This window comes from Plectrocnemia conspersa, unplaced genomic scaffold, assembly GCF_051122295.1.
Source record: "Plectrocnemia conspersa isolate PC_06_02 unplaced genomic scaffold, ASM5112229v1 ptg000005l, whole genome shotgun sequence".
Classification (NCBI taxonomy): domain Eukaryota; kingdom Metazoa; phylum Arthropoda; class Insecta; order Trichoptera; family Polycentropodidae; genus Plectrocnemia; species Plectrocnemia conspersa.
The window spans coordinates 29,257,189-29,283,580 of NW_028277169.1; the positions used below are offsets into that span (position 1 = coordinate 29,257,189).

General features: G+C 33.0%; 2 protein-coding genes and 1 long non-coding RNA gene across 7 annotated transcripts in view; 2 read left to right on the plus strand and 1 right to left on the minus strand.

Moving 5' to 3' along the window:
• The window catches only part of LOC148235386 (uncharacterized), a 308,520-nt gene extending 300,778 nt beyond the window's left edge, over positions 1 to 7,742 (plus strand). For 3 of the 4 annotated variants that reach the window (XM_088186948.1, XM_088186949.1, XM_088186950.1), the window contains 3 exons: positions 6,216 to 6,273; positions 6,412 to 6,530; positions 6,599 to 7,742. In XM_088186948.1, coding sequence (XP_088043074.1) covers positions 6,258 to 6,273; positions 6,412 to 6,530; positions 6,599 to 6,772 — 309 coding nt within the window. In that variant the 5' untranslated portion in view covers positions 6,216 to 6,257 and the 3' untranslated portion in view covers positions 6,773 to 7,742. Of the gene's footprint in view, positions 1 to 6,107; positions 6,124 to 6,215; positions 6,274 to 6,411; positions 6,531 to 6,598 lie in introns of those variants that run through there. The other variant, XM_088186951.1, reaches the window with a different exon arrangement.
• On the minus strand, positions 6,984 to 18,298 carry Cpsf160 (cleavage and polyadenylation specificity factor subunit 1). 2 transcript variants are annotated; one of them, XM_088186926.1, is made up of 28 exons: positions 18,160 to 18,298; positions 17,804 to 17,983; positions 17,526 to 17,740; positions 17,297 to 17,464; positions 16,882 to 17,042; positions 16,656 to 16,795; positions 16,478 to 16,588; positions 16,235 to 16,416; positions 15,947 to 16,085; positions 15,039 to 15,187; positions 14,780 to 14,966; positions 14,571 to 14,707; positions 14,365 to 14,503; positions 10,480 to 10,733; positions 10,260 to 10,412; positions 9,994 to 10,188; positions 9,680 to 9,871; positions 9,465 to 9,615; positions 9,213 to 9,397; positions 8,774 to 9,138; positions 8,637 to 8,709; positions 8,422 to 8,574; positions 8,160 to 8,354; positions 7,940 to 8,054; positions 7,739 to 7,879; positions 7,542 to 7,671; positions 7,186 to 7,291; positions 6,984 to 7,116 (listed from the first exon to the last, which is right to left on the minus strand). In XM_088186926.1, the coding sequence occupies exons 2-28, from the start codon at positions 17,964 to 17,966 to the stop codon at positions 7,036 to 7,038; spliced, it is 4,380 nt and encodes a 1,459-aa protein (XP_088043052.1). In that variant the 5' UTR covers positions 17,967 to 17,983; positions 18,160 to 18,298; the 3' UTR covers positions 6,984 to 7,035. The 2 variants fall into 2 exon arrangements, with proteins under 2 accessions (XP_088043052.1, XP_088043051.1); XM_088186925.1 differs by having other exon boundaries at positions 9,994 to 10,200.
• A 5,666-nt stretch (positions 18,299 to 23,964) lies between these two features.
• LOC148235390 (uncharacterized) lies at positions 23,965 to 25,606 on the plus strand. Its single transcript, XR_015809641.1, has 3 exons — positions 23,965 to 24,149; positions 24,900 to 25,015; positions 25,127 to 25,606. It is a non-coding gene; the product is annotated as an uncharacterized LOC148235390 (long non-coding RNA).
• Positions 25,607 to 26,392: the final 786 nt, after the last annotated feature.

The following is a 26,392-nucleotide window of genomic DNA, read 5'->3' on the forward strand; positions in this document are numbered from 1 at the left end:
ATTACATACAATCAGGGCTAAGATCTAAACAAAATCTAAAAGATACATTTTTTCCAATGTAAGAAAAAAAACAACCTGATATATAAGGTCTTTTTTTAGAAGTATAGTACTTTAAAATTAAATGAAAAACATAAAAATCGTGGTAATGGCTATAGTATTGGCTTTATTGTAAATAAAATTTTATGAAATTAGTGTTTAAATATGATTTCTAGCATAAGAGCAATCTATAAGTCCAATTTTCGACCACTTTTCGAGCAGCTGGGGCCGTATACCGTAAATAACGCAGCGAATGTTGACTTCCATGTCGTCCTCTGGCTTATCGGTATGCTTCATAAGATTCCCATGTCGTCTGGACGAAGTACCGTTACACGATATAGCATTCTTTATCTCTCTCTTCGTTGCTTGCGACACCCCCCCCCCCCATTTTATTTCTAGGGGATCGGCGTCAGTTCTGGATTGTTAAATGAATAAATGTGATTAACCTACAATACCATTAACTTCTTTCCATAATTTTACTACTTATGTATCTGATTTTTTTTAATTTGCGCAGAATTTCAACGATCTATTAAGTAAATATAATTATTATAGTCATTATGAAATGTGTACTATAAATATTTGTATTTCTTATAGGAAAAGATCATTATTATATAATAAAAATAAAATGGTGAATATTTCTTTAAAAGCGCACGGTGTATGGCTGAGAGTCAAATAGTAGTGGATTCTAATTAGAATGTAACGGTAAACCATCGAGCTCGATAGGGAATATTATGATGCTATCGGTATAGACTAGCGACTTCACATAACCCACAGAAAATAATTTAAAGGTGTTAAATCACAATCAGCGGGTCCATTGCACGTAATTATGCGCTCATTGAATGTTTCCTTCAATAAATTGATTGGGCCGTCTTGTTGAAACCAAAGCTCTTCCACATTAATGCCATTCAATTGGGGAACGAAAATTCAGTAATCATGGATCTATAGCGCTCTCTATTGACTGTAACGTTCTGACCAGCATCATTTTTTAAGAAATAAGGACCAATGATTCCACCAGCCCATAAAGCACACCAAACAGTAACTTTTTGTGAATATAATGGCGTCTCTATAATGATTTTCTTCACTCCAAATGCGGAAATTTTGCTTGTTGACGGAGCCATTTAGCCAAAAATAAACCTCATCGCTGAACAAAATTTTGTAGTGAAAATTCGGCTCATTCACCGAAGCAGCTTTAATTCTTGCACGAGCACGATGTCGAATCGACTCATTTGAGTCCTTCTCAATACTACGCTCCACAGCGGAAACAATGTATTCCATGCGCACTGTACGACGTCTCTACGGATGCGTATTATAAATTAGAGTATGCGTGGTGTGAAAACAATCGATGGTTATTCGAATTACTCGCTCGGTTGGACGTTTATGTCGATCGTAAAATGGACGTAGCGCATGGTATGTTTCACGAATTGAACCACGATTTTTAAAATAAATTTGCACAATTTTAAGCGTTGTTCTGGCGTAAGTTTATTCATGGTGAAATGGTGAAATCAGCTGTCAGCTGTCAAATTGACTGATACTGGAAAAAAGTGTTGCCAATTCGAAAAATAAAAAACACCCTTTATTATGAAACCTTGTACGTAGATTGAAAATTTCAAATTTATAATAAACATGAAATGCGTCTCCAGATCTACGAATTAAACTATAAAAAATAGACTTAAATTCAAAAATATGTTATTTTAAATTTGTTTATCTCAATTTCGTTTGATAAGTTGATCGCAATTATTATGTAAGAGGAAGCGGAGTGTATAACAAAGTGATATTTATTTCTTTGTTCATAAATGTTACCTTACAAACCCATAAATTATTTTCATCTGCCAGCACAAAATTTGACCGTGAGAGAAACATTTATCTCCCAAGTCGATTCATGTCACATTGAGCGACTATCATTGTGACTTGTGTATTGTTATGGCAAAGGTCGCTTGAAGCGAAAGGGTTAATAGCAAGTAAAAATAAACAAATATTCTCTTATAATTGTTTCAATTATTATACAAATGTATCTTCCAACGCAAAATTGTTACGGTTCTAACTACGTCAACAACATATTAGAGCTACCAACCTTGAGAGTATACGATACGTTATCATGATGTTCATCTTCATTTAGAATGCCAAAAAGCATTAGAACTATAAATATGATGACGTACAGATTTTATTAACAGGCATTTTGAACAGGTTCGGTGCGAGCGAGCGGCAGCGAGCGAACGTTGCATAGAATGGTGAACACCCCATGATTCGATGTTGAGTTATATATAGGGTGTTAACTGTTCTAAGCGCTTAACATATCCAACAGTTACATGAAAAACTTATTATATTTAATAATCATTTTATTTCATTAAATTGCAATATAACTGCCAATCTCATGTATAAGTTTTAAACTTTAGTTAGTCTTAGAATTTTCATTAAATCAAGTTGTATTTGGTTAATTCGTTTTGGTTCGGTTTGATTTTAAAAAGCGAATGGACGCTTCGCAACTGTCTAATTGAGTTTCATTGACATTTTAGAGAAGCATATAATGTCACTAGCACCTATTAGTTAAATTATATTTTTGCTAATAGCAATATACATCTACCGGTGAAAATGTATTCGAGTATGATTTCACTGAAACGCCATTGAAAATAAAACTTCACCAAATACACATTCACTGTAACATATGTTTTATTATATAATCTAATTTTTACTGTAAATATTTGTATGTATGTATTATGACCTAATTGATAACACAGTAGTATTTCCATATCGTATATGCAGGGCCGGCCCTAGATTATTTGCCGCCCCAGGCAAAAACTAAATTTGCGCCGCCCCCCCCCCCTCATTAATACTTTAATAACTCGTTACATGAGCGCAAAAATATAATTCAAATTAAAGTAATTTAATATTATATTTGTCACCATACTACTTTTTGCGGTTGTGGATATTTAAGAATTTGTAGTTTTATTTTCGTCGTGATTTTTTACGCGTGAAATAATCTAAAGAGTGCACAGTAGTGCATACAAAAAATAATATCAGATTATATTCTTTAACAATATTGTTTGATAATTTTAAGTGAATATTGCGCCTTTATTTGGTATCATGGCGCCCCACAAGATCTAGCGCCCCAGGCGATCGCCTGTACTGCCTGCCCCTCGGGCCGGCCCTGCGTATATGTATGTAAATCACGGATATACATGACAAAGATAACGTTTTATTTAATCCACTTGTTGATTTCATATCCGAATCAATGCTTACAATTTATATCCGCAATCCGATAAATAAATACGCAACTTATGAAAATTATTCATAACAAAAATTGCGTATAGTGTGCTATTATTTTATTACAAGAGTTACTTAATATACTTATATAAACATAATAACGGAACAATGTTGATATAATTGAACAAGTAACCCAACGATTACACTAATGTATTCGAACCGTTAAGTCGTTGTTACAAAATTACATTTAAAGATCTACAGCATAGACACTGCGGCAAAGTAAATGTTCAAAATCTGAACAGTTTAAAAACCGCATCTCTCCATCTCGATAAAGATTTTACCATTAATGGAAATGGCAAAGATAAGATAATATAGCACTTTACGGCTCAATCCTTTGCCTTTTTCAATAGCTTGTATTATATAATATACATTTAAAGTAATTAATATACATTAGGGAAGTTGTCACAAATTTATTTGTCCACTAGAATCCAATGAATATTAAAATGTCATATACTTATTAAAACCAGAACGATATATTAATCAGGTCTGACCAACCTTTTAGTAGTGGAGATCTACTCCTTTATAAAAAAAATCATCGCGATCTACTAATATGAAAGGAACAAATAATATGTTTTTATGAATGTTTATTAAACATTTTAATAGATAAAAATACCAATTAAAAATATAACTATATAAAAAATATAGAAACTTCCGATATGAGAGTATTGGTTAAAGTGTATTCAAATTGAATTTTGGTCAATAGAAAGGCGCAAAAACAATTATCTCTTCTCAGAAGTCAAAAATTCACGGCTAAAGCAATAAAATTGTGTCGGCGCCATCGCAGTGGGAACGGCATTATTTTATTGCTTTTGACGTGGATAATTGTTTTTGCACCCTCCTATTTCTTAAAATTCTGTTAAGATATGCTTCATTCGATTGTCATAATATTGTTATAAAATATGGATTCTAAACAGGGACATCAACTGAGGAGGGCAGGTAGAAGCATTTGACTCCCCCTCTTTAATTTTGCCAGAAAAATGCATATTTAATGAAATTTAAATTGTAAGAAAACGACCACTGACTTTTGCACTCCCTTATAAAAAAAACTAAAATGACGTTCCTAGAGTTTTTTTAATTAAAACATATATACATATTTCATACATCTCCTTGGTGCACCAATGGAAGAAATCCGCTCCTTACCTTCCCCTCCCCCTCCTCTTTTCCACTACGTATCCTTAAAATTATATAATATATGTTAAATATAAATGTTTATTTTATCTTAATGATAATTTATCATTTAATAATACTGAAAACAAAAAAAAAACATTTAAATATAAGTTTAATTAAAGATACAAAATATTTTCGGAAAAGAAAGCAATTACGCACAAAGGCAAATAATCACTTTTTGAGAATTTGTTCACTTTATTCGCATTGATAACGGTCATATTCAAATTTACATGTTTCACTATTTACATCAATAAAATATTCGGAATGAGTTTTTTAGCTTCCGAAGCAATTTGTCCTCTTTTATCCTCCACGAAAATTAATTTGAGGTGGGTTTTTAACAAAAATTTCCGTGAAGACCTTTTTTATTCTTTTTAGGTCCCATAGCAATTTGTCATTCTTTGTCTTCTTCGAACAAAAATTTCTGAGATGGCCTTTTTATTTTTCGATCGCCTTAATTTATCATACTATCAATATAGTTGAAACATGTCCAGTGACGTAGCTATGGGGGGCGGGCCGCCCCGGGCGGCACTTGCTTGGGGGTGACATATTCGGCATATTTTATGACCCTACACAAAAATGTATGGGGGGGGCGGCAATTTTAAGGATTGCCAGTAATTGAATAAAAAAAAATACAATAATGTTTGAGTTTTTCTTTATCTATATAAATAAAAGGCAGTGTTCGTATGTATATGTCATATAAACTCAAAAACTACTAGACGGATTTCGCTAAAAATTTCAATTTGTTCTTATTAGTGTCAAGTGTTTAGAAAATGGTTCGGATGAAATCTGATAGGAAACGCTGTTGTTTTTGTGTTGTCGGACTCAAATGTGCTCGCGATAATTTTGACGTCATATCATGTCACATTGCCGCCGCGTATTTTATTTTTAGTGACGAATTATGAAGTTACATGTTGATTACTTATGTTCAGTGAACGGTGTGCGGGGCCCGCACCAGCGTGCGAGCCCGCCAGAGTCGACAAGAGAAGAGTGTGTACGTTACGCCAGTGTTACCAGAGCTAAATATATTATTTCTAATCCTATCCAAATTAAAATGTAGATTAATTTCGGGAATCCTTGGGAATAATTGTATTTCCGATGCTTATAGTACAAAGTCCAACTATTTTTACTACCGTATATATATAGAAGCATCTTAGTATGGATCAGGGGTGGCCAACCCAAAAGATCTTGCGGACCACATATAAAATTATATATCCCCATATTAGATTTTGAAACACTAGACATTTTTTTGGAGTGATAAATTGAAAAATAATGAGCTATTATTATTGTTTACTATTATTCCTACATGTAAACATAATAATAATGATACTAAATGTACATGGTAAAGAATCCCGGAAAAATGATCAGGCGGCCCGAGGGTTGGCCACCCCTAGTATGGATAAACTTTGAAACTCCCTGATATCCAAAAAAATCTTCAAAGATTTCGTTAAGCAAAGTACAGTAGACCCTCCAATAACACGGTAAATTGGGGACGTGCCACTTGGGTGCCCGTTACTTTGTGAGCGAGCCAAAGGGAGGATATCTCATCACACGCCCCTGATTCGTACGTACACATTGCAAAGAACAGTATTTTTTAGTCCTCCAAACTATATGCACACAAATGGCACATCCTCAATTTACCGTGCTATTGGGGGGTCTATTGTATATTATCTAAGCTGAGCACAGCAATTACATTGCTGAATATGAATCAATTGGTGTGATTAAATTATTAAAAATCTTTTACTTTCTTATAGATCTGTTATCTAAGTACGACATACTACTGAAAATCGAAGAAAATGGGAAAAAACATCAGTAAGTACAATTTTTTTTATCCATTAATAATTTATTTGAAGTGCAACCAATACTTACGTAACTCACGAACATTGGTAATTAATCTATCATGAACATTCCTAAAAAAATATATATATTAATATCAAATTTAATTTTCAGAATATACAACAACGATCGCTTTTGTGTTTGTGATGATTAGTCTCTCGAGCAGTTTCTCTATATTTTCTCAGCTGGATCCAGTCGACAAGTGCATCTACACCTGCATCTACTGTTTCAAGGTAATTCTGTAAAGCATAAAAATAATAATTATTATTTAACATTTATATAAATATTCATTTCATTGCAGGATAACGTCGGCGTCGTTTGCGCCAACGAATGCCTCGCAACCGAAGGCAAAATGCATCCATTCTGGTTCAAGACCTGCCCCCAACTGAGTCCGCCACATTTATTCTGGAAAGCATACGACATCGAAGACGACAGTAAGAATTCAGAAGAACCTCTCACCAACGTATTACATTAATAAGATTAATGCAGATGTACACACGCACGTTTTTATTTTAAGAATGTATTGTTTTTTATATATATATATATTAACACATATATATTATGGATCATCGTTGTCAATTAATTCCGATATTTTATTGTAATTTACAATCATACATGTAAATAAAATACATATGAATGCAAAACTGAGTATAAAAAATATTTAAGGACAAAGGATAATGAAGAGGTTTTTTTTATTTCAATTATTATTTCATCTTTATTTGACACGTAAATAAAACATTAAAAATGAGCAGTCAGCTTATCAATCTCGATCAGATCAGAAAGGATTTCTTCGATCTTTGTACCAATCTTTTTAGCAATCTGAAAATAATTTTAATTTAATATCAATAATACGTGACTTTTAAATAGTCGAGTGAAAAAATTACTTACTTCAGTTCTTTCATTTTGAGGTAAATACAAAAATTGGCTAACAAGGTCTCCGTCTAATATACCTCTAGCTGGTCCACCAACCAACTTTCTCGCCGATTTATATGTCCTAAAAAAATATTTTATATTAAAATTTAAAATTCATAAAAAAATAAATGCAATAGCTCGTAAGTTTAATATACCAAAAAAAAACGCAAATTCATATGTAATGTATTAAGTTAGTAGCAAATGAAATAATAATGGTTACTTAGCTTAATTTATTTAGCAATCATTTAAAAATTTATTAAACTCATATTTATTATTATTATTTATACAACCAGAACCAGAAATTATGCGACTACTAATATTCAAATTATTACCTGTAAGCTTTCGGATTCAGCCCGGCTAGATGACAACAATAATTATTCATCACATTTTGTAACATAAGGAGTCTTCTATAAACTTTCTCTGACAGCGGTAGTATATAACCCAAACCTCCATCCAATGTAGCTAATACAAACAAACCAATTTTATAACTATAACACAAAAATAAAGCAATTAAAATATAATATTATACCAAACATCGTGCAATGTCTTTTATCATTGAAATTCGGTCCATTATTTCCTTTACCTTCAGCCAAAGAGCAACAAGCGATTCTAAACATACAATTTACCTTCTGACCTAAATGAAAATCGCCCTTCCTCAACAATCGTTGACCTAAAAGTAACATTAATTAAATGAACAAATAATTAAAAATAATGACACAATATATTTTACCTCCAATGCTCTCTCTAGCTTGCGGTTGATACATGAAGAGAACGAAATTACCCTCAATCTCAGAAACCAAAAATCCAAGATTATTATGATCGACCAAAAACTCAACATCAAAGACCTGAAATGTTATATAATAAGTTCAACTCTTCCAAAGTATATTTGCATTTTTATTTTAAAACTTATTTTAAAAGGATTGAGCAAATTAATACAGTTTAAAAAATACCTGTGCGGTTCTCATATCACGTGCAGCGAGAGATAAAGTTCGATGATTTTCTTGGAATCTCATAAGAGCGACCGATCTATAAACGTCAGCCGCTAACAACATACTTTTAACTGATAATACTTTATGAACATAAACTTGAGTGTCAATAAATGCAACGCCGACTAAATCATTGTCGCGTAATTGCCATATATAAATCTAAAAATAATAAAATAAATAATTAGAAGCCTTTCAATATTGTTTTAATAATCAATTAATAACTAACCTTTTGTCCAACCGCCGAAACTAAAAATCCTTGTACTTGAGTTATGGCAGTTACTGGACCCTTCTGCTCTTTTGCATATATTTCTTTAAACCTATTCTTAGTTAAAGGTTGACCGGGTTCAGGTACGACTTCGATGATATCATAAATTAAGATCTAAAAATTAAAAATAATTTTTAATCAACCTATCATGAAAATATTTTTTTAATAATACTCACTCGACCCCTGGAAGTTATGTCTTCTCCGTAATTGTAATTAGTACCTAATGCAATATATCCTTTGAGACCAGATCTAATTAAAATATGCCATCATTAAGTATTTATATAATTGTATATATTATAATTTAAAAACTAACCGAGTTCCTTCGTAAGCGAGACTGACGTTTTTCAAACAAGTGACATGCTCCCATTCTTCAAGCTCGATCTTTGTGTTTGGAATTATTTCCCACGAGACCGGTGAAAAGAGCATCATTGAAAAACGATCTTGCAACGGATATGGAAACCTATCTCCTTTAGCCGATTCATCCGACAGCTCCTTATCTTCACCATTGAACTTATAATATGACTTAGAAGGCGTACTTTGCGACGTGACCACACAATATGTCTTCGATTCTAAATGATACGTCACAAAATGAGGCGTAGTTCTCAACGGTACTTTTCTCACAGGCCATGGAGCGTCATAAGTCAAATGAGTCGGAAGAAGACAAATGCGAAGTTCAGACTGGCCACAATAGTATATAAATTAAATTATTAAACAATCATAATTACTGTTCCAATTTTGTATAAATATTAAACCTCAATATTAAAGTATAAGAATCCTTGAACACAATTCACGTTGTTGAAAGGTGCAAAAGTAGAGACGTATGAGTCTTCGTTTGCAGATGCGTGCGGATGACACCTCAATTCGCCGCGAGGAGTAAGTAGAATCCAAAGTCCGGGAGATCCGCATACAAAAACTCCATTATATCCAGCAATATTGCCTATAAAAATATTTTACAATATTATATATAATGATAGATATAAGTATTATATTATATATATAATTACTAAAATATCGAAGTCGTTTAACATTTGGCTTAATATTATGCGCATCAGGATCATTATCTTCAACTTCAGGCTCACTCACATCCATACGAGGCAAACCTAAAGGCAGTCTTCTGAACCTCATCTTCAAATTACCTCTCGCATATTGAAATACCTAATTATAAAACATTTATTAAAATACAATTATCATTACAATATTAAATAATTTTAAAATTTACTTGGTAGATCATCAGTTCGCCATCGGTTCTCAAAAATAGCAGAGGTCTTGAACCTTTGTTGCCTAAACCGACGACCATAATCTCTTTGAGAGCGCCTTTTAAAGAATTGCTATCGTCCATTGAACCAATCAATACTTCGTGTGAGTTTTGAGACGAAAATTCAGGCACAGATTCTAAGCTATCAGTCAAAACCTAATACAAATACGATAAATCAATATCTAAATAAGTATATTATATACATGAAATAAACTTATGTGCAAAAAAATATATGTATACTTAAAAGGACACAAAAAAAATCTATATAACACACATACTTTAGAACCGTTCAGTATGTTCCGCACGAGAAAACTTAATCTCATATCTGGAAGCGAGTATATCTCCATATTGCCATTTTCCCTCACAACAAACAGCCAATAAGAGGGTTTATGATCAATATAATGATGCCTCCACCAATCGCGCCTAGATTGTGAAGAAATGCCTTCCCTCTGCCCCCTTTCAGTCTCCATAATCTGACAATAATTCTTCAAATTTAATAGAAAATTGTTACTTATTACGCATTCATCGGAGAAGTAATACATACGGAAACCATCGAGGCGGGAGTTTGATCTCCGCCGTACAACAGATCATCTTCGTCGTTGATGTCGTAAACGACGTTAGAATCCGGTACTCCTTCGCTCTTTACCGGCTTCTTCGGCTTGACTATACCTTTCTTGACAATATGTTCGCCTTTGATCTAAAAATCGTAATATTTTGATACGTCTCTCTTGACTTATAAAACATAATCGGAGATATATACGTACGTTTGCTACATTCAAATTCACGGGTGCACTGGAGAACAGTCCACTCAAATCTCGATAAGCGCAGCACCGTGCCGCCGGAGGCACCGCGGGCGGAGAGTGTCTCAAAGCCGACAGTCGAGCATTGTTCCGTGCCACTTCCCTCAAAGCATACACAAGAATTCGACCCATTCCTGTGAGGATACATATGTACGGATCGGCAATGCTGGCTTCTACCGCGGTGCCTTCAATGCATATTTGCTGAACTTGTTGACTTCCTGTAATAAAATACAGTACATTTATAATCTATACTATAATTCTCAAAACTTTCTTGTGTCCATGATAACTTTGTTCGGAAAGTAATTTAAATAATGATTTAAGCACCTACACCGAATGACTAAAAACGAGCAAAACTTATGCCAACAAGAACAAAAGAAGCTAACAGTTATCCAGATCAGTTCTTAAATTCCATGTTATGCTGCTGAGGAATTTGGATCTATGGTTTTGAAGGCTGACATAGCTTAAGGCGAGAATGTGTATTCAATTGCCTTGAGATGAATGCTGTTCTCATGACATTTTTTTATGGTCAAGTAATACAGAAATAAAGAGGAGCAAAGTGATAGTAAAGAAGGGTATGAAAGTGAGTTGTTAACGGCAACAAATTAAATAGTCAGAATTTAAATCAACTTTGGTTCAGAATAAAAATCAAATCTGTCAGAATTTTAACAACAGCCTGGTCATAATTATATTATTCAAGGTCAGAATAAATATCAAATGATTAGAACAAAAATAGCAGTCAAAATAAAAATATAGGTCGTTCAGAAAATAATGAATAGTCAAAATTAGTATATATTCAGGATCAGAGTAAATATCAAATAATTAAAATAAAAATAGCATACGGTCAGAATAAAAATAAAGGATGATCAGAATTAAAATAATGAATGGTCATAATTATATTTTTCAGGGTCAGAATAAATATCAAATAAATAAAATAAAAATTGCATAAGGTCAGAATAAGAATAAAGGAGGATCAGAATTAAAATAATGAATGTTCATAATTATATTATTCAGAATAAATATGAAATTGTTAGAATAAAATAAGCATATGATCAGAATAAAAATATAGGACGATCATTAAATTTGAATTTGAAAAAATATTATAACATTTATAAATATGAATGAGAAATAAATTATTTATTATATAAATATCTTGCTCGCACCTAAATTGCTGGATAGGTTAGGTGCGAGCGAGCGGCAGCGAGTGATCGTTGGTCAGAACAGTGAACACCCCATAAATAAATTTCAACGAATATATTTAATTGTATTTAGGACGCGAATGTATTCCACGACAAACGAAGTGGGAATAACGACAGAGTGGCAGCGGAGAGCACACTTGACTTGTTGTGTTGACATCTGACAATGTTGAGAGCCCAACTAAACAAGTTGACCCTAAAACCTTAATAATGACCGTGTATTATTATGCTGACAATCTGTCAACATAAAACTGATCTTGAGATTAAAATATAGATCATATAATATAAATACTGTCTATTCTTTATAAGCACTGACCAATGAACTGTAATAAATACTGACTGAAAAAATGATTCTGACCATCTGTCAAAATAATTCTTACCATTTTATAAATTCTGAATTCTGCAATTTAAATTCTAACCATTTAATATAAATTCTGACCATATAATATATATTCTGGCCGCTTATATTCTGACCTTTTAATATAAATTCTGACCACAACTGTATTAAAATTCTGACCCGAAAATACTAGCTGTTTTTAATGCATTGAATAGTATGCAGAAATTTGTGAGGAAATTGTATAATTTATGGTGACTGGATTTTAAAAATATCAAAGGAAACAAAAAATAAAAAGGCATCATGGAAACTCAAAAGACAAATTCAGTTCAAGGAGTTCAAAAGACAAATTACTACGGAAGCTAAAAAAAGTCATATCAGAAATTTTTGTTTAATAACAAAGGAGGCAAAAGGAGGACAAAATTTTTGAGAACAATCCTCCTCAAGGAGGACTTCTGGTCACCTTAATATTTACTGTAACGTATTTATTTAGCCCTTTAGCTAAAGATGTCACTAATATCATATTAACAAAAATAATTTAAAAAATCGATATACTTGACTCAGTCGTTCATTGATCTCTAGGAATTTCGAATTCTATTTTTATTAGTTATATTCCATCACCATATGTCGGTCTTCCTATGCACATTCATCAATCCCTAACTTATCTTGAAGGTTTTGTTGCTGATATTTGGCCCTAAAATGGTCTCGACCTGCTTAAAGTAGGACAGTGGCTCCCAACCCTTTATTAACAAGAATTGTTTTTTTATTACAGCTCAATTGTGCCCTTTTTTGTTTTTTGAAATTAATATTCTTATCTATCTTATTTATATATCAGTAGCAATGGCCATTACAACTAACAACCAAAAATAAAATTATAAAAAAAGTTTCATAATTGCGGAAATTTCAGAAATTACTCATATTTCTGAATTAATATTGTGCAGTTGTAGAATTTCCCAATGACTGGAATTTATTTTTTTATCTCTTTAAATCAATACTAAGCCTGAATTTATTATGTAAATATTTATTTGAACATACCAACAAGTTGTAGTATTCTTGACAGCAAGTATAATCAAAGTTAAGCTTCGTCTGATTTACGCCTTTAGTACACTGCACCGACAGCGAAACTGTGTCGATCATGTTTTTGAATGACTCATCACACACTGCACGTGGACCAATAGCGGTCCGAATTCATTCTGCTGGTGTCCGCATCAATTTCGCGCGTGTCGACAGGTTTTCGCTGTTTCACTCATGTTAAAAATGGACAATTTAATTGAAAAGTTGATTGCAGCTGCAAAAGAACGAGCATTTTTGTATGATATGAGTCTCAGTAATTATAAAAACAATTTTAAAAAGACGTTGGTCTGGGGAGAAATCTCAAATAAAATCATACAAAAATGCTCGTTCTCTTACAGCTCCAATTTTCAATTAAATTTTCCATTTTTAAACACGAGCAAAACTGCGAAAATCTGTTGACACACGTGAACTTTTTGCGGACACCCAGCGAAATGAATTCAGTCCGCTATTGGTCCGCGTGCAGTGTTTGATGAGTCATTCAAAAGCACGATACCGATTTCTCTGTCCGATTCCATTTCGGTTTCACTGCAATGTGCTAAAGGCGTTAAAGTTTGAAACGCTTAATGCTCCATTATTTTTAGTATTTATTATTGAAACTTTATTTTACGAACCTTCATAAGCTTAAAAATATATTTATATGAATATTTTATCGTTAACTAATAGTTAAAAATAATAATTATTTGGAAATTCTATACACAATCACAATTTACTGACAGTATGAACATAAAAAAAAACAATCATTAAAAAATTGCATTCCAAATTTGACTTGAAAATAGTATTTATACTTTAACACATTACCTGCAAAGCAAAATTTTCAAAAGTTTGTACTGGGCCAACACAAATTAATACTGAGAAACAGATTTTTTTTATCAAAGTTGCCGACCATTATTTAAAAATTATTTGAGACATCAGACTTTCAGAAAGGCAATATTTAAAACCTGTATCAGCTAAAAAAATGAGGTTGCACATTACAATCAAAAAAACTTCAGTTATGACTCAGTAAGAATCTTGCAAACATACAAATAAATGAGCATATTTTCGTAGGTATCAATAGCTTTATATACTTCAGAACTTTATAAGCAAGCCAATAAATTCAACGAAAATTATTATCAAATAAATCCTATTTCAATTAAATCAAGTACAACTCACAGCTGCTATCTTCATGTACAAAACCTATTTATTTTACATTGCACAAATAGAAGAGAGCCTAAGAGCAACAACTAAGTGAAATAAGAAAGCAATGATTACCTTTGATCAGTCTGATCCCAACAGTCGTGACTTGCACGATATATTTATTATTTCCAAGATTCCCTGCATAAATAGTAGGCGCTTGAGTTGAGAAGCCAGAATTATCAACTTCGTTGATTTCTTCGCCAGTTTGCAGCACCTAAATCGGCAAAAGTGAGATTGTTTTTTCTAAAACATTCTAATATTAAAATATCATTTTCACTCACCATCGTAGACTCGGCTTGAGACAGTAACATATAAGAATGAGAGCCTTCAGAATCTTGAGCTAAATTTGTTGTATTATCTTTGGTCAAATCGTTATGTCCTGGTACCTCTCCGATTACCGTCCACATATCAATACAGCCTAATTTAAAAATTGTTAATTAAAAATATTTTCAAAATCATGTTTTATAAAAAAAATGAATTAAAACAACACCTGGAAGATGAAATGTGGTCACTAATTGAGGTCGCACACTCTTTCTTAAAACACACAAAGCTCCATTTTTGCCATGTCCTGAAGTAGTAACCAACTCGACACAACCGGCCGCTGCAGCTTCTTGAAAGGCAGGTTCGCCCATTGACACGTCCCCGATTGGTCCGATGTTCAATAAACTGTCACATACCTAAAAGCACAAGATGGTCAAATAGATATGTAAAGTAAGATCCCATTTATTTTTTATGTGCCATAAACTAACTTCAAACATATAAGTAGTAAGTTCTGTAGATGTACGCTTATCCGAGCCGTACACTTCCAATTCATCTTTGTCTCTGATATCCTGAACATCAGAAGCCATGCAATCGCTCAATGACTCCATTTTACGTTTCTTTGCATTGGAGATACCCTCTGTAATATTTGTAAGGTTAAGTTATTTTGTAAGGAGACTGAAATATAAAACAGCTGCAAATTCCAAGTCTGCAGAAAAAATTGTAGATTTAATGGAGAAAATTGTTTTCATCCAGAGTATACAAAAAATGTTTACAGCTGTAATTAAAACCGATAGTGAGGCTAACTTATTATTAAAAATATGTTTTAAATAAATTATGTAAAAACGTTGACCATTTTTTATTTATATTTTACTGATTTAATAACACTTAACCAACAGGTCAGATTGTACCTACTCCTCATATTCGCTGATGGTAATCCATAGGACGGGTAGAATCTACCTTTATTGACATCTAATGTTCAATACTTCGAGCAGTGAGTTAATTTAAATACATTATTAGTATACACCCAGCTGTGAATTAATTTTATGTAATTTTCCATAATTATTTCTGTTCTTATTTATTTTTTATTTTATATTGCATTTACAGTAAATCATAGAAAAAAATCAGCGATTCTCAACGTGGGTGCAAATCGGGTGCAATTATAAAAATACTACCAATTGTCATGCAGGTGGCAGTGAAAAAATTATCCGTCGGTTGAGTGTTAAGATATAACACTTTTAATAAGATGCCCCATTATTTTTGTCAAGATTTCACAATATAAATGTAGTCATAATTGTAATTTATTAAGTGCAAGTCTTCCGAAACATTCTTAATCCACAGTATCAGGAAAGTGGTAAATAGCATTGATATTTTAAACATATTTAATTTGTCATCTTACCATCGGAAGTCAAATCAATTGTAGCCGTTGGCCTTTCCACTTGATGCAACATATGCTTCTCTTTCTCGGTAAATCTTAGTAACAACGAGTTGCCGAGTCGAGATCCCAAAAACATGAAACTATCTTCGCATATGCACATCTGTTTTTAAAATACGTTCATTAATATTTGAAGTTATATAATTAATTTAAGATTTATTTGAGAAACAGTCCGGAGCAAAGTATTGTAACTATTTTTATCTGACAATTATTTTCTCCGAAGTCTCCAAGATTCATAGAACTGATACATACGCATGTGGTTAAGACACTAGCAGCAGCTTTATCGAAATGAAACGATCTGATACTTCTCACAGAATCGGCTAATAAAGTGAGCAAATAGAGCTGTCCGCTCCTCAAAGACAATGCCAATTTTTGAGGACCCAATGTGGATACGCACACACCTTCCAGCGTCAAGCATACGCCTTCTTGAATTTCTGAAATTCGGAAGTAAAAACATAAGTATTTGATCATCTATACATAGATTAAAATACATACTTAAAGGAAAATTCGTTGAATTATTCGCCGAACTGTTTAAGGAGACACCGTATGGAGGTATAGACTGATTTAGGTATATGACAGAGTTGACTGCCAAAATTAAACAACCACCTGAAATCGTAGAATGTAAATGAGTATAGTTAATATTTGTTAATTTGTGAATGTTATGAAGATTTACCGAGTGGTCGCTGAATAGCCACTGCAGAGACGCAATCGAAAGGTAATCCAGATACGGCCCAAATCGACGGATGGACTCTGGCTTGAAGGTTCAAACTGACACCGAGCATTGCGCACGTGTCCAGTCTTACGGCTGTGCGCCTTTTAATTTAAAAATAAGTATTAATAATAGGTTTGGAAATTCTAAAACAAAAATATAGTAGAGGAACTAAAATATTAAATTCTACCCCGGGAATGTTTTAACTGGCTCATAGAGGAGCAATAGAGTAGGTTCATAGTATCCATGTAAAAACTGTAAATCGATGATGTTATCAATCTTTTCGTCGAGATCTTTCAGTTGTATAACGTAAGACGCCATCACTGGAGCTTTGGACGATACAGGTTGAGGCTAAAATATTAAATAAACATTTTATATAGAATTAATTGAAATTATTTTGGCAAATGTGTGGTGACAGATTTTCAACGAGACTGCAACCGTTTTATTTAATACTGTCTATTGGCGTTACAATGGAAGGGCGTCTTTAGCCAGTAGGAGTCCCGCCAACCAGCACATATTATAAATGTCTCATTATACAGTAAAGCATCTGCCTCATTGGCAAATCCTAATCACACATTCACCGAACAGATAAATACAAAACCAACCATTTTTGTATCCAGCGGCTTAAATTCAAGCGTATCTCCGTCTTCCGTATTCGTCTCTCTCCTCAAAGGCAAAACTGCCAGTCTACGACCGTATAGCAGCATCACAAAGCAACGATTTTCAGGATCGACTCGTATATACGGAATGTGATTATGACAAGTCCAACCACCCTTAAAAAATAAAACATTTATAAATGATAGAATACAAGTTTGTTTATATATCATCGCTTACTTTCATATCGTCTTCTTCAAAATAATGGAGACTCAAAGTCGCCAGATTGTGCGTGTTAGGATCATATTGCAGAACAGCGAGTTTGGCATCTTTAAAAGATACCAATAGCAAATCTCTGCCTGTTCCGTGTACCTTGACAGTTTGCAAGCACATAATTGAGCCCCATAATGTGTAATTCGCCAAACATTCCAGTTTCATTTTTGGAGGGATGCCATCTAAAGTATGAAGTTAACATTAAACACACAATTTACTAAGATTCATTGATGAAAAAATCAAACCTTGTGGTTTTTCTTTGCTATCAAGATCAGGAATCAGCCGGAAAACTTTCAATATGTTAGCACCGGCCGTCACCAGACACTTTTCGTCTGAGTTAAAGAAACAGCAACTGACAGCATGCTCAATTCCAGTCGCCGGATGATTTTGGCGACAGATAGAAAACATCTTGTTTGATTGTTATCCTTGAAATATTATTACAAAAATGTTCATGTAAGTGTTTATTTATTACATGGTCAATATAAATCGCAAAGAATTAACAATATATATAATAATCATAATAAATAATGAAGAACAATATTTTGACATAACCTATATTGAAAAACGTATTATATTACAATTATCTGACTATAATATTTACCTTTGATTGATTGTAAGGTAATATAAGTATATTCTTATTGATATCTCATTTGGTTTTAAACTCAAATGAGTATAATACAAAAGCCATAGCGTTGGAAATGACAACTCCCGGCAATCAAACCGACAGAAGCGTGATAAGTGCTGCCATACGCAAAAAACATAAATATTATTTTATCTCATTTTAAAAATGATTATTATAAATATAGACGCAATTAATTTAAACAATAAATAGTATACTTGCTAAGAATATCGGCGCCACGCTCAGAAAACCAATAGTTACGACTTTTTTCTCTTCGTTTTGCCCCTAACCGCTACAAAAGCGGCCAACAAAAATTTTCTACATAAATACGTATTAACTTTCATGCGCGCATGTTATATTAGAGAATTTCACAAAAGAGAGGTGGGTGTGTATGTCCCCTTTTTTCTTGCACGTATTCGCTTGTACGTTTGCAAGCGAGATACACAAGTACGTTCGATAGAGCAAGAGAGCTAGGGCAAGGTGCTTTAAGCTATGATGCACGCATCAGACAGTGTTTCAATCGTGGGACAGTATTTGTTAGCCTGTCTTCGGAAAAATTACGTCAAAGCGCAAAATTTTCCTGCGCTTATCAATTACTTTTCGCTTATCAATTATTTAACAATTACATTTAATATGTTTACTTCGTTACATAATTTTAATATAAATTAACTTCAGTTTATATAATATTTATAGTGATGACCGAAATATATAATGATTCCGATAAATCGGAGCTCACATTTGAAGGTATAGCTTTTTTCGAATAATGAAGACGTGATTGAAATATTGGAATCGGAATCTGACGAAGATTATTGCAATTACGAAATAAGTACCTTTTAGATTTACATTTGAAATTACTATTTATTATAAAAGAAGTAGTAAAAAATTTCATTATTTATAGTTCATATTTTAGGGACTGTGATGATGGCGGGTGGCAATGAGACACAGATTGAGCCGCTGCAGTAGTATATTTATTTGAGATTGACGGTTTACATTATAAGAACGGGGCGGACGCGCGACGGCACGCGTCCGAACCCTTACAAGCTTGCCGGAAGAGAGAGAGCCGTCACAACACCGCTATTTCTGCGCCGACCAGTTTTGGTCATAACAAATCTATATTGGCCCCCATACGGCTCCGGCCCTAGCAATTTACAATTGCGAACTATAACCAGGGGGAGGTATGGGGGCCTTGGCGCTGCTGTTGATTAAATGCTGGCGGCGCAAAAGTAGCAAAGTCGTGACGTATGGTGTGGCGGCGCGGCCTCCAGTGACGCGCGGCGTGCTTCGCTCCAAGCCGAGTGGAACACGTGTAGACCCGGGCGGCGCGTAGGGCTCCAGGGGGCGCGAGAAGAACGGGCATGTCCGGGAGCACCTTTCGGGGCCCTGTGGTGCGTCGGTGCAGCTACACAGGGCGCGCGCGTGACGGGCCCCGAACATGCGGTTCGAGCTCGGAGTCGCGGGGGCGTAGCCCCACGGGTGCGTGACGGGTCACGCGTGGTCCACTCGAGCCTGGTCTACGGCAGCACTTCGGTGGCTTCTCGCTGGAGGCGCGTGGCGGCGCCGGATGCTTCCTGGGTCACGTGGTCGGCGGCGGCGGCGGCTGATGATGGCGGCTCATGGTCGGAGGCCATCGTCTTGGTGGTCCGCCAGCTCGAGTCCGGATCCAGGGAAGCTCCGGCGGGGTGGCAGCAAGTGGGTTTGCAGCGGCTCGGCTTTTTGTACTGCAGCGGCATCTGTGTCTGCCATTTTTCGTCTGACTCCATATGTGTGCTCAGGATCACGTCGGCGTCAACAGTTTAGGGGCTGTGATGATGGTGACGGGTGGCAATGAGACACAGATTGAGCCGCTGCAGTAGTATGTTTATTTAAGGTTACGGTTTACATTACAAAAATGGGGCGGACGCGCGACGGCACGCGTCCGAACCCTTACAAGCTTGCCGGAAGAGAGAGAGAGCCGTCACAACACCGCTACTTCTGCGCCGACCAGTTTTGGCCATAACAAATCTATATTGGCCCCCATAATATCAAATTAGTCAGATTTGTCGGAGTGTAATGAAAACACAGAACATCCGTATAATGTAAGTACGATATCAACATTTTGTTATGATAAAAAAATATGACAAATATACATTATTTTGCAGGAAACCTTTTATATATCGAATTTTTGGAGCTCAAGTCCTCTATCTTCGCCTTTAGATGATTCTGATTATGTGCATGAAACTTTTTTTTATTAAATATGAGTGAGAATGTCTTAGCAATCGGAGACACCTTCCACTTTTTCATAACAAATGAAATTGCAAAGGAGATTGCTCCCACGCTAAATATATATACATAATAATGTTATATGCACTCTTACGACAGACAAATTATACTCATCTGTTGGCATTCTTTTAATGACTTGATGGTTCCGAAGTTGGTTGCGGGTCCGATCTGCTGATCCATGCATCGTCTATATTCTACTATATAAACAACTTTAATCATCAATAAAAACATTACTGCACCGGCTCAATCTGTGACTAATTGTCACCTGTCATCATCCCGTCGCTAAATCCCGACGTGATACCCGAGCACATTGAATTTAGATATTCAAAATGGCCGACACAGACGCCGCTGCAGTGCAACAAAGCCGAACTGGCGGACCACCAAAACGATGGGCCTGCGCCCCCATCGTCAGCTACTGCTGCCAAGGCCCACATTCTCTCTGCCTGGTTAATTTCGCAATTGTAAATTGCTAGGGCGGGAACCGTGTGGGGCTTGTTTATATTTATATTTACATATAGATATATATAAATAAATATTTCTTAATACTATGTTATGGCCAAAACTTGGCGGCACTTGAATGACATTGGCTTGACTGTTCCTCTCGAGTGGCAACCCTGGGCGGGATTTCAACGGTTGGGTGCGCGTCAGGCCTGCTGATCTGCGCATCGTCTATGTTCTACTATGTAAACAACTTAATCATCAATAAAAACATTACTGCAGCGGCTCAATCTGTGTCTAATTGCTACCCGTCACCATCCCGTCACTAAACAGTATATTATAATTTAAATATATTACTTCCCTGAAATAAAATATTGATAGGTAATTGAACAATGACCGATTTCAATTATTTTTCTGAAAGAAATTGTAGATATTTAAATAACCGTGCAATGTTTGATCTTTTTAGTCTGATATTATAAGATTTTTTGATTGCATTTAACCGCGCACACCAATTTTCGATAATTAACTCATAAAATAATATTTAGAAAAGCTTAGCACAATGGTCACCAAATTTACTTTTCTTTGATAATGAATTACTTAAATGAATTTTCTTTAATACAACTATGGGTGGTTAAAATCGACCATGTTGAAAAAATCATAGATGGTTCTCTTAGTTATAAAGTAAGTACTCCATCGATATAATATTAAAGCCACGAATGAACTTTCTGTTTAGTAATATCAATTACTTGTAAGATATCGAGGTTGACATAACATAGTCCGTAAGGTCTAGATTAGTAACACGGAGGCCGCGGGCTCAAGTCACGGCAGCAAACTCGAATTTTTATTTATAAAAATGCGCTATTATTAAAAAAAAGCCGTCCTTAGCTGCAAAGTGACGTCTATTGCATATAAATTTGAATACACAATAATTTATAATTAACTATATAAATATCATCAATTCACAGACTTTCAGTCTTGTGAATATAATATTTACTTGTAGGTATTCATTATGTTTGATTGACTTACCCAGTTAGTACATATTTATGCCTGTCAAGTTTGAACGAAAGATTAAAAAAAAAAATTAAAAACATATATATTTCTATTGCACATGGACAATGTCCTTAAAATATACCTTTTTTACTTTATTTCTTAAACTAATTTTTTTGCATATTAATGTAAAACATATATTTCAAACTATTATTATTAATTCAATGTTCCTGTGTTTAGATATAAACTCTATACTAAATCTATTGTGAAATCAAACATACTGTACTTGCTTGAGCCGAGTTCTCTACCGAGACATTACACCCACGAATGAACTTTCCTTTTAATAATAGTAATTACTTATGCGATAACTTTAAACATTTTCAACACATGAACAATGCTCTTAAATATATTTACATTGCAAGATAGGTATTGAATTTACTTTAACTTTTTTTAATAACAATTTTGTAAAATGTATATCTTAAAATACTATTATTAGTAGTATGATTCTATATTCAGATACAAACACTATCTATATTTTTTCCTTTCATAATGGCAAATAGAAAGTCACTGCATTGTAATCCTATCCCTAGCAAACGTTTTGTATCTATAATATAAATCTGATTATCGGTGACTACAATATAAATCTGATTATTGGTGACAAAACAAATATGATTATCCTAAGATAAGTTATAAAAATGGCTTCTAGGTTTATTATTTACTTACCTTGGCTCTAATGTTAATATTTTTTCTTCCAATCTCATCAGCTTTCCTTGTTTAATTAAATTTTTCCTAATAAAGAACATGAAAAAGGAGGTAAATAAAAATTTCAAGTACATCCAATTATTAAATTTCATTATATTTATAATCAAAATTTAGTTTGTAAAATTATTTAACAACAGTCTTATGTTGTAGTTATTTAATAATATTCTTAATATCGTTGTTCGTTTGCAAATTAAAAATCTTTTTTCATATAATAATTTCAAGCTGAAAAAAATATAATTAATCCGCAAAGGAAAATAGGAACTTGGAAATTAAAATTCATATTTACATATTATATATAATTTGATGAAATATTAACACATTATGAGTATGCTTTTTTCTTAATTAACAATAATTTAAAGAATTAGGCCAATTTTCAAAATAAAAATTTATGTACAATAATGTTATGAAAATAATATTAAATTTGTTAATAATGTATATATATATATAGAAATCAAAGCAAGAATAATTAAATATAAATAATCAGATAGTGCCAATCTCTCACATATTCTCTATAACATTTTCAATCTCACAACTGCTCGGTAAGCACATAAACCTGTTAAATTCACACAACGCCAGCATTGCTCGTTCTATACTTCAATATCTAACCGTAGAGCACCATGTTTGATTAGTTTTGTAATTAATAACTTGTGCTTGTATAAATTTTTCATTTATCGGTGATGATGAAATGAGAAGACGTTTTCAATTTGAACTTCGGAAGACTGAGTTTTATTTTTAAGCATGATATCATTAATGTATAAACACTAAAGTTATATATTGCTCTTTTTATTTAAAAATATGTTATTAGACGTTTCATTATAAAATCTTAGTCGCACCGTTCATCACACACGCATTAATAACTAGTGTTTCCGTTTTGTTCATAATTGCCTACATGTAAATTCACATTCAATCACATTCCATAACGGAGTATATGTAAATATGAAACAAGGGATAATAAGGAAAATGAACTTAGATAAGCGAAAATAAGATAAAATAAAATAAAAAACAATACGTTATTAAGCCTTATTTTTTAAATATATATTTAGAACAAGAAAATGTATAATTACAACCATTGAGAATATTTATATCGATAAATATAAACTATTGTTCAAAGTGAAGTTGTGACAATCTATAAAAGAAAATGGCTGCTGCTCGATAATTTCACATATAATATGTTCTGTACGGAATTCACCTTTTCCACTAGAACATTATTTTACTACCCGGCATTTTTCATTTTTCGTACATTAGGTATAGTGTATACGTGAAAAATCTAGGTATAAAATTCACATTCACAATGAAGGAAGAACGTGTTATTATAAAATGTTGGTGTCACATGTTTCATATATGTATATTCAATTCTCACTCTCGACGCTGCGGTTCAACGCTAGCCGATAAAATACAACAATTAAATGTAATCTTTGGTATATAAACTATCCAAACTAGCGTTGCACGCTTAGCGTTAACCTCATCTATTGCTTATGGATGTACATATTTTGTAATATCCTAATATTCACCATTGGAATTAACTGGTACGTTAACATTGTGCTTTTTTTGTGTCTTTGGACTGCAACCTTAGCATGACGTTCATAAGTTTATCTTAAGTATCACTCATGGAGTGATGGGTGGCTTATCTAATGGATTTCTTCACTTAGTTACACATATGTATATATTTAAATATATATATATATCAGGTCACCAAACAGTATAAATGACTATATTCGACTCATTTCATATGACAAGCTCAACGTTTTTAATACAATCTGATTGCAGATTTATACATATATATATATTATATCACATTCCTGTTGTATTTTATATGATTATTATATATAATATTGTTACTTTGAGATTATATATATATAAATATATACACACACACACACATGAAATGTATTACAAATTGACATTATATTATTATTGATATACGAGACTGCCTTTTAGACAGAAACGCTACTTCAGGGGTTATGATTGCATAAGTTATATTTTTTTTCATTATATTATATTCTTCCTGTAAAATTTTTCATAAGAAAAATACTCGTTGACCGGTCGTATCTATTCGTCTAAAAATACCTATTTATATTAATATTAATTTACCATAAAAAATACAACAGCAATTTGATTGTAAAAGTGACGACAATTTTCATAAAAGAGCCGATCACAACATAACATTTGCACATTTATATGAATACTGATACAATGTAGATGATTTTTTTTTCATACATTTTTTTCTCTTATATGAAACTTATTGTAAATTTATCTATATTTTAAACATTTAACAGGATTCATCAGGGATTGAGCATCAATGAAATACGAGTGCCTTTTTATAAAAACATGAAAAATGGCTTGATATGTCCCTGAACAACGTATTGATTCAAAAAGTGGCTATTAAAGTCATGTAAATATACATATACATATTTTTTTCTTTTCTAATTACATCACCGCAGACTTTCATTTTTGGAATGTTTATACTTACTGACCATTTAACAATTTGTTTATTTTTTTTCAGTTATTCATATTATTATATACTGGAGTAATACTTTTCATCACATGAATACAAAACAGTCTTACCAGTTAAAATGGTTTACGATACCAATGTACGTTGTCATTGGGAACACATTGGTATACACAATATTCTACAATTGCATTTTGAACAAATCTGACAATACAATGGTTACAAAGGAATTTGTTCAAATCGTTCACATATATGTGTACATTCAAATGTGTTTTACAGCGTAAAATAAATGAGACATTTTGAAACATGTAAAAGGAAACGTACAATATAAATCAATATTTGTCTCTTAGATCATCGTCATCGATTTAAAACGTGTATTATAATATCACATGCAAATAGTTTAAAGTGCAGTATAAAATGACAAAATTATTAGATACAAATAGTTGTTTCACATGATTATAATTATACTTTTTTTTCAATAAAGTGCGATTTTATAATAAACAACACTACAGACATATTAAATTTAAATTAAATAAACCCAAGACTTTCTTTTTTGCTATTAAAACGTTAGTTTTAAGCGACTCAAGAGTAAATTGATGAAAAAAAAGAAAGTCTCGGGCGAAACACATTGAATATTTTAATTAAATTATGATTATACCAAATAAATTTAATTTAAATAAATACAATAAATTAATATATACAAATAAATATTAAATATGCCTAAATGTGAGTGAATACAACGAGAAGATATCTATAAATTAATATGTATAATACAATAAGTGATAACGTTAAAACCGTAGATTAAAAAAATGTTTTTAAAGTTCATCGAAGAATGTACATAATTCTTCATAAAATTTTCACTACCACAACGTGGAACATAATTTTCATAATCAAAGAACATTCATATTTAACTGAAGAACGCGCACGTACGGAGCGACGCGACTCACCGTACGTCGGAACGTGCGTTCACAAATAGTAACATTTTCGATTAAAGATCACAATCGACGATCGTAAATCTCGAGCGATATTCGTGTAAAGACTTACTTATGATCTTTTGAATCAGGAACGATCGACGGGATCGACAATGTGAATACACATATATCAATATGTATACAAAAATATATATGTATACACAAAAATGTATTTATACTGTTAACGATCAACTATAATACTGTATATATTTGTACATTCCTGATCGTTTGAATCTTCGAATTATCTTATTGAAACGATATTGACTCGAAATAATATCTTAGACAAGACTTTCGCAACAATCGCAAACTGAAATTGCACTCACCGGTAACAAGTGATGAGAACTTTTTG

Coding starts and splice junctions, on each gene's coding strand:
- Cpsf160 (XM_088186925.1), bottom strand. CDS start 17,966: ATGTTTTCTATCTGTCGCCAAAATCATCCGGCGACTGGAATTGAGCAT. Junction 16,796..16,881: donor CCAGTTAAAACATTCCCGGG/GTAGAATTTAAT, acceptor TTAAATTAAAAG/GCGCACAGCCGTAAGACTGG. Junction 14,708..14,779: donor GACCACATTTCATCTTCCAG/GTGTTGTTTTAA, acceptor TTTTTAAATTAG/GCTGTATTGATATGTGGACG.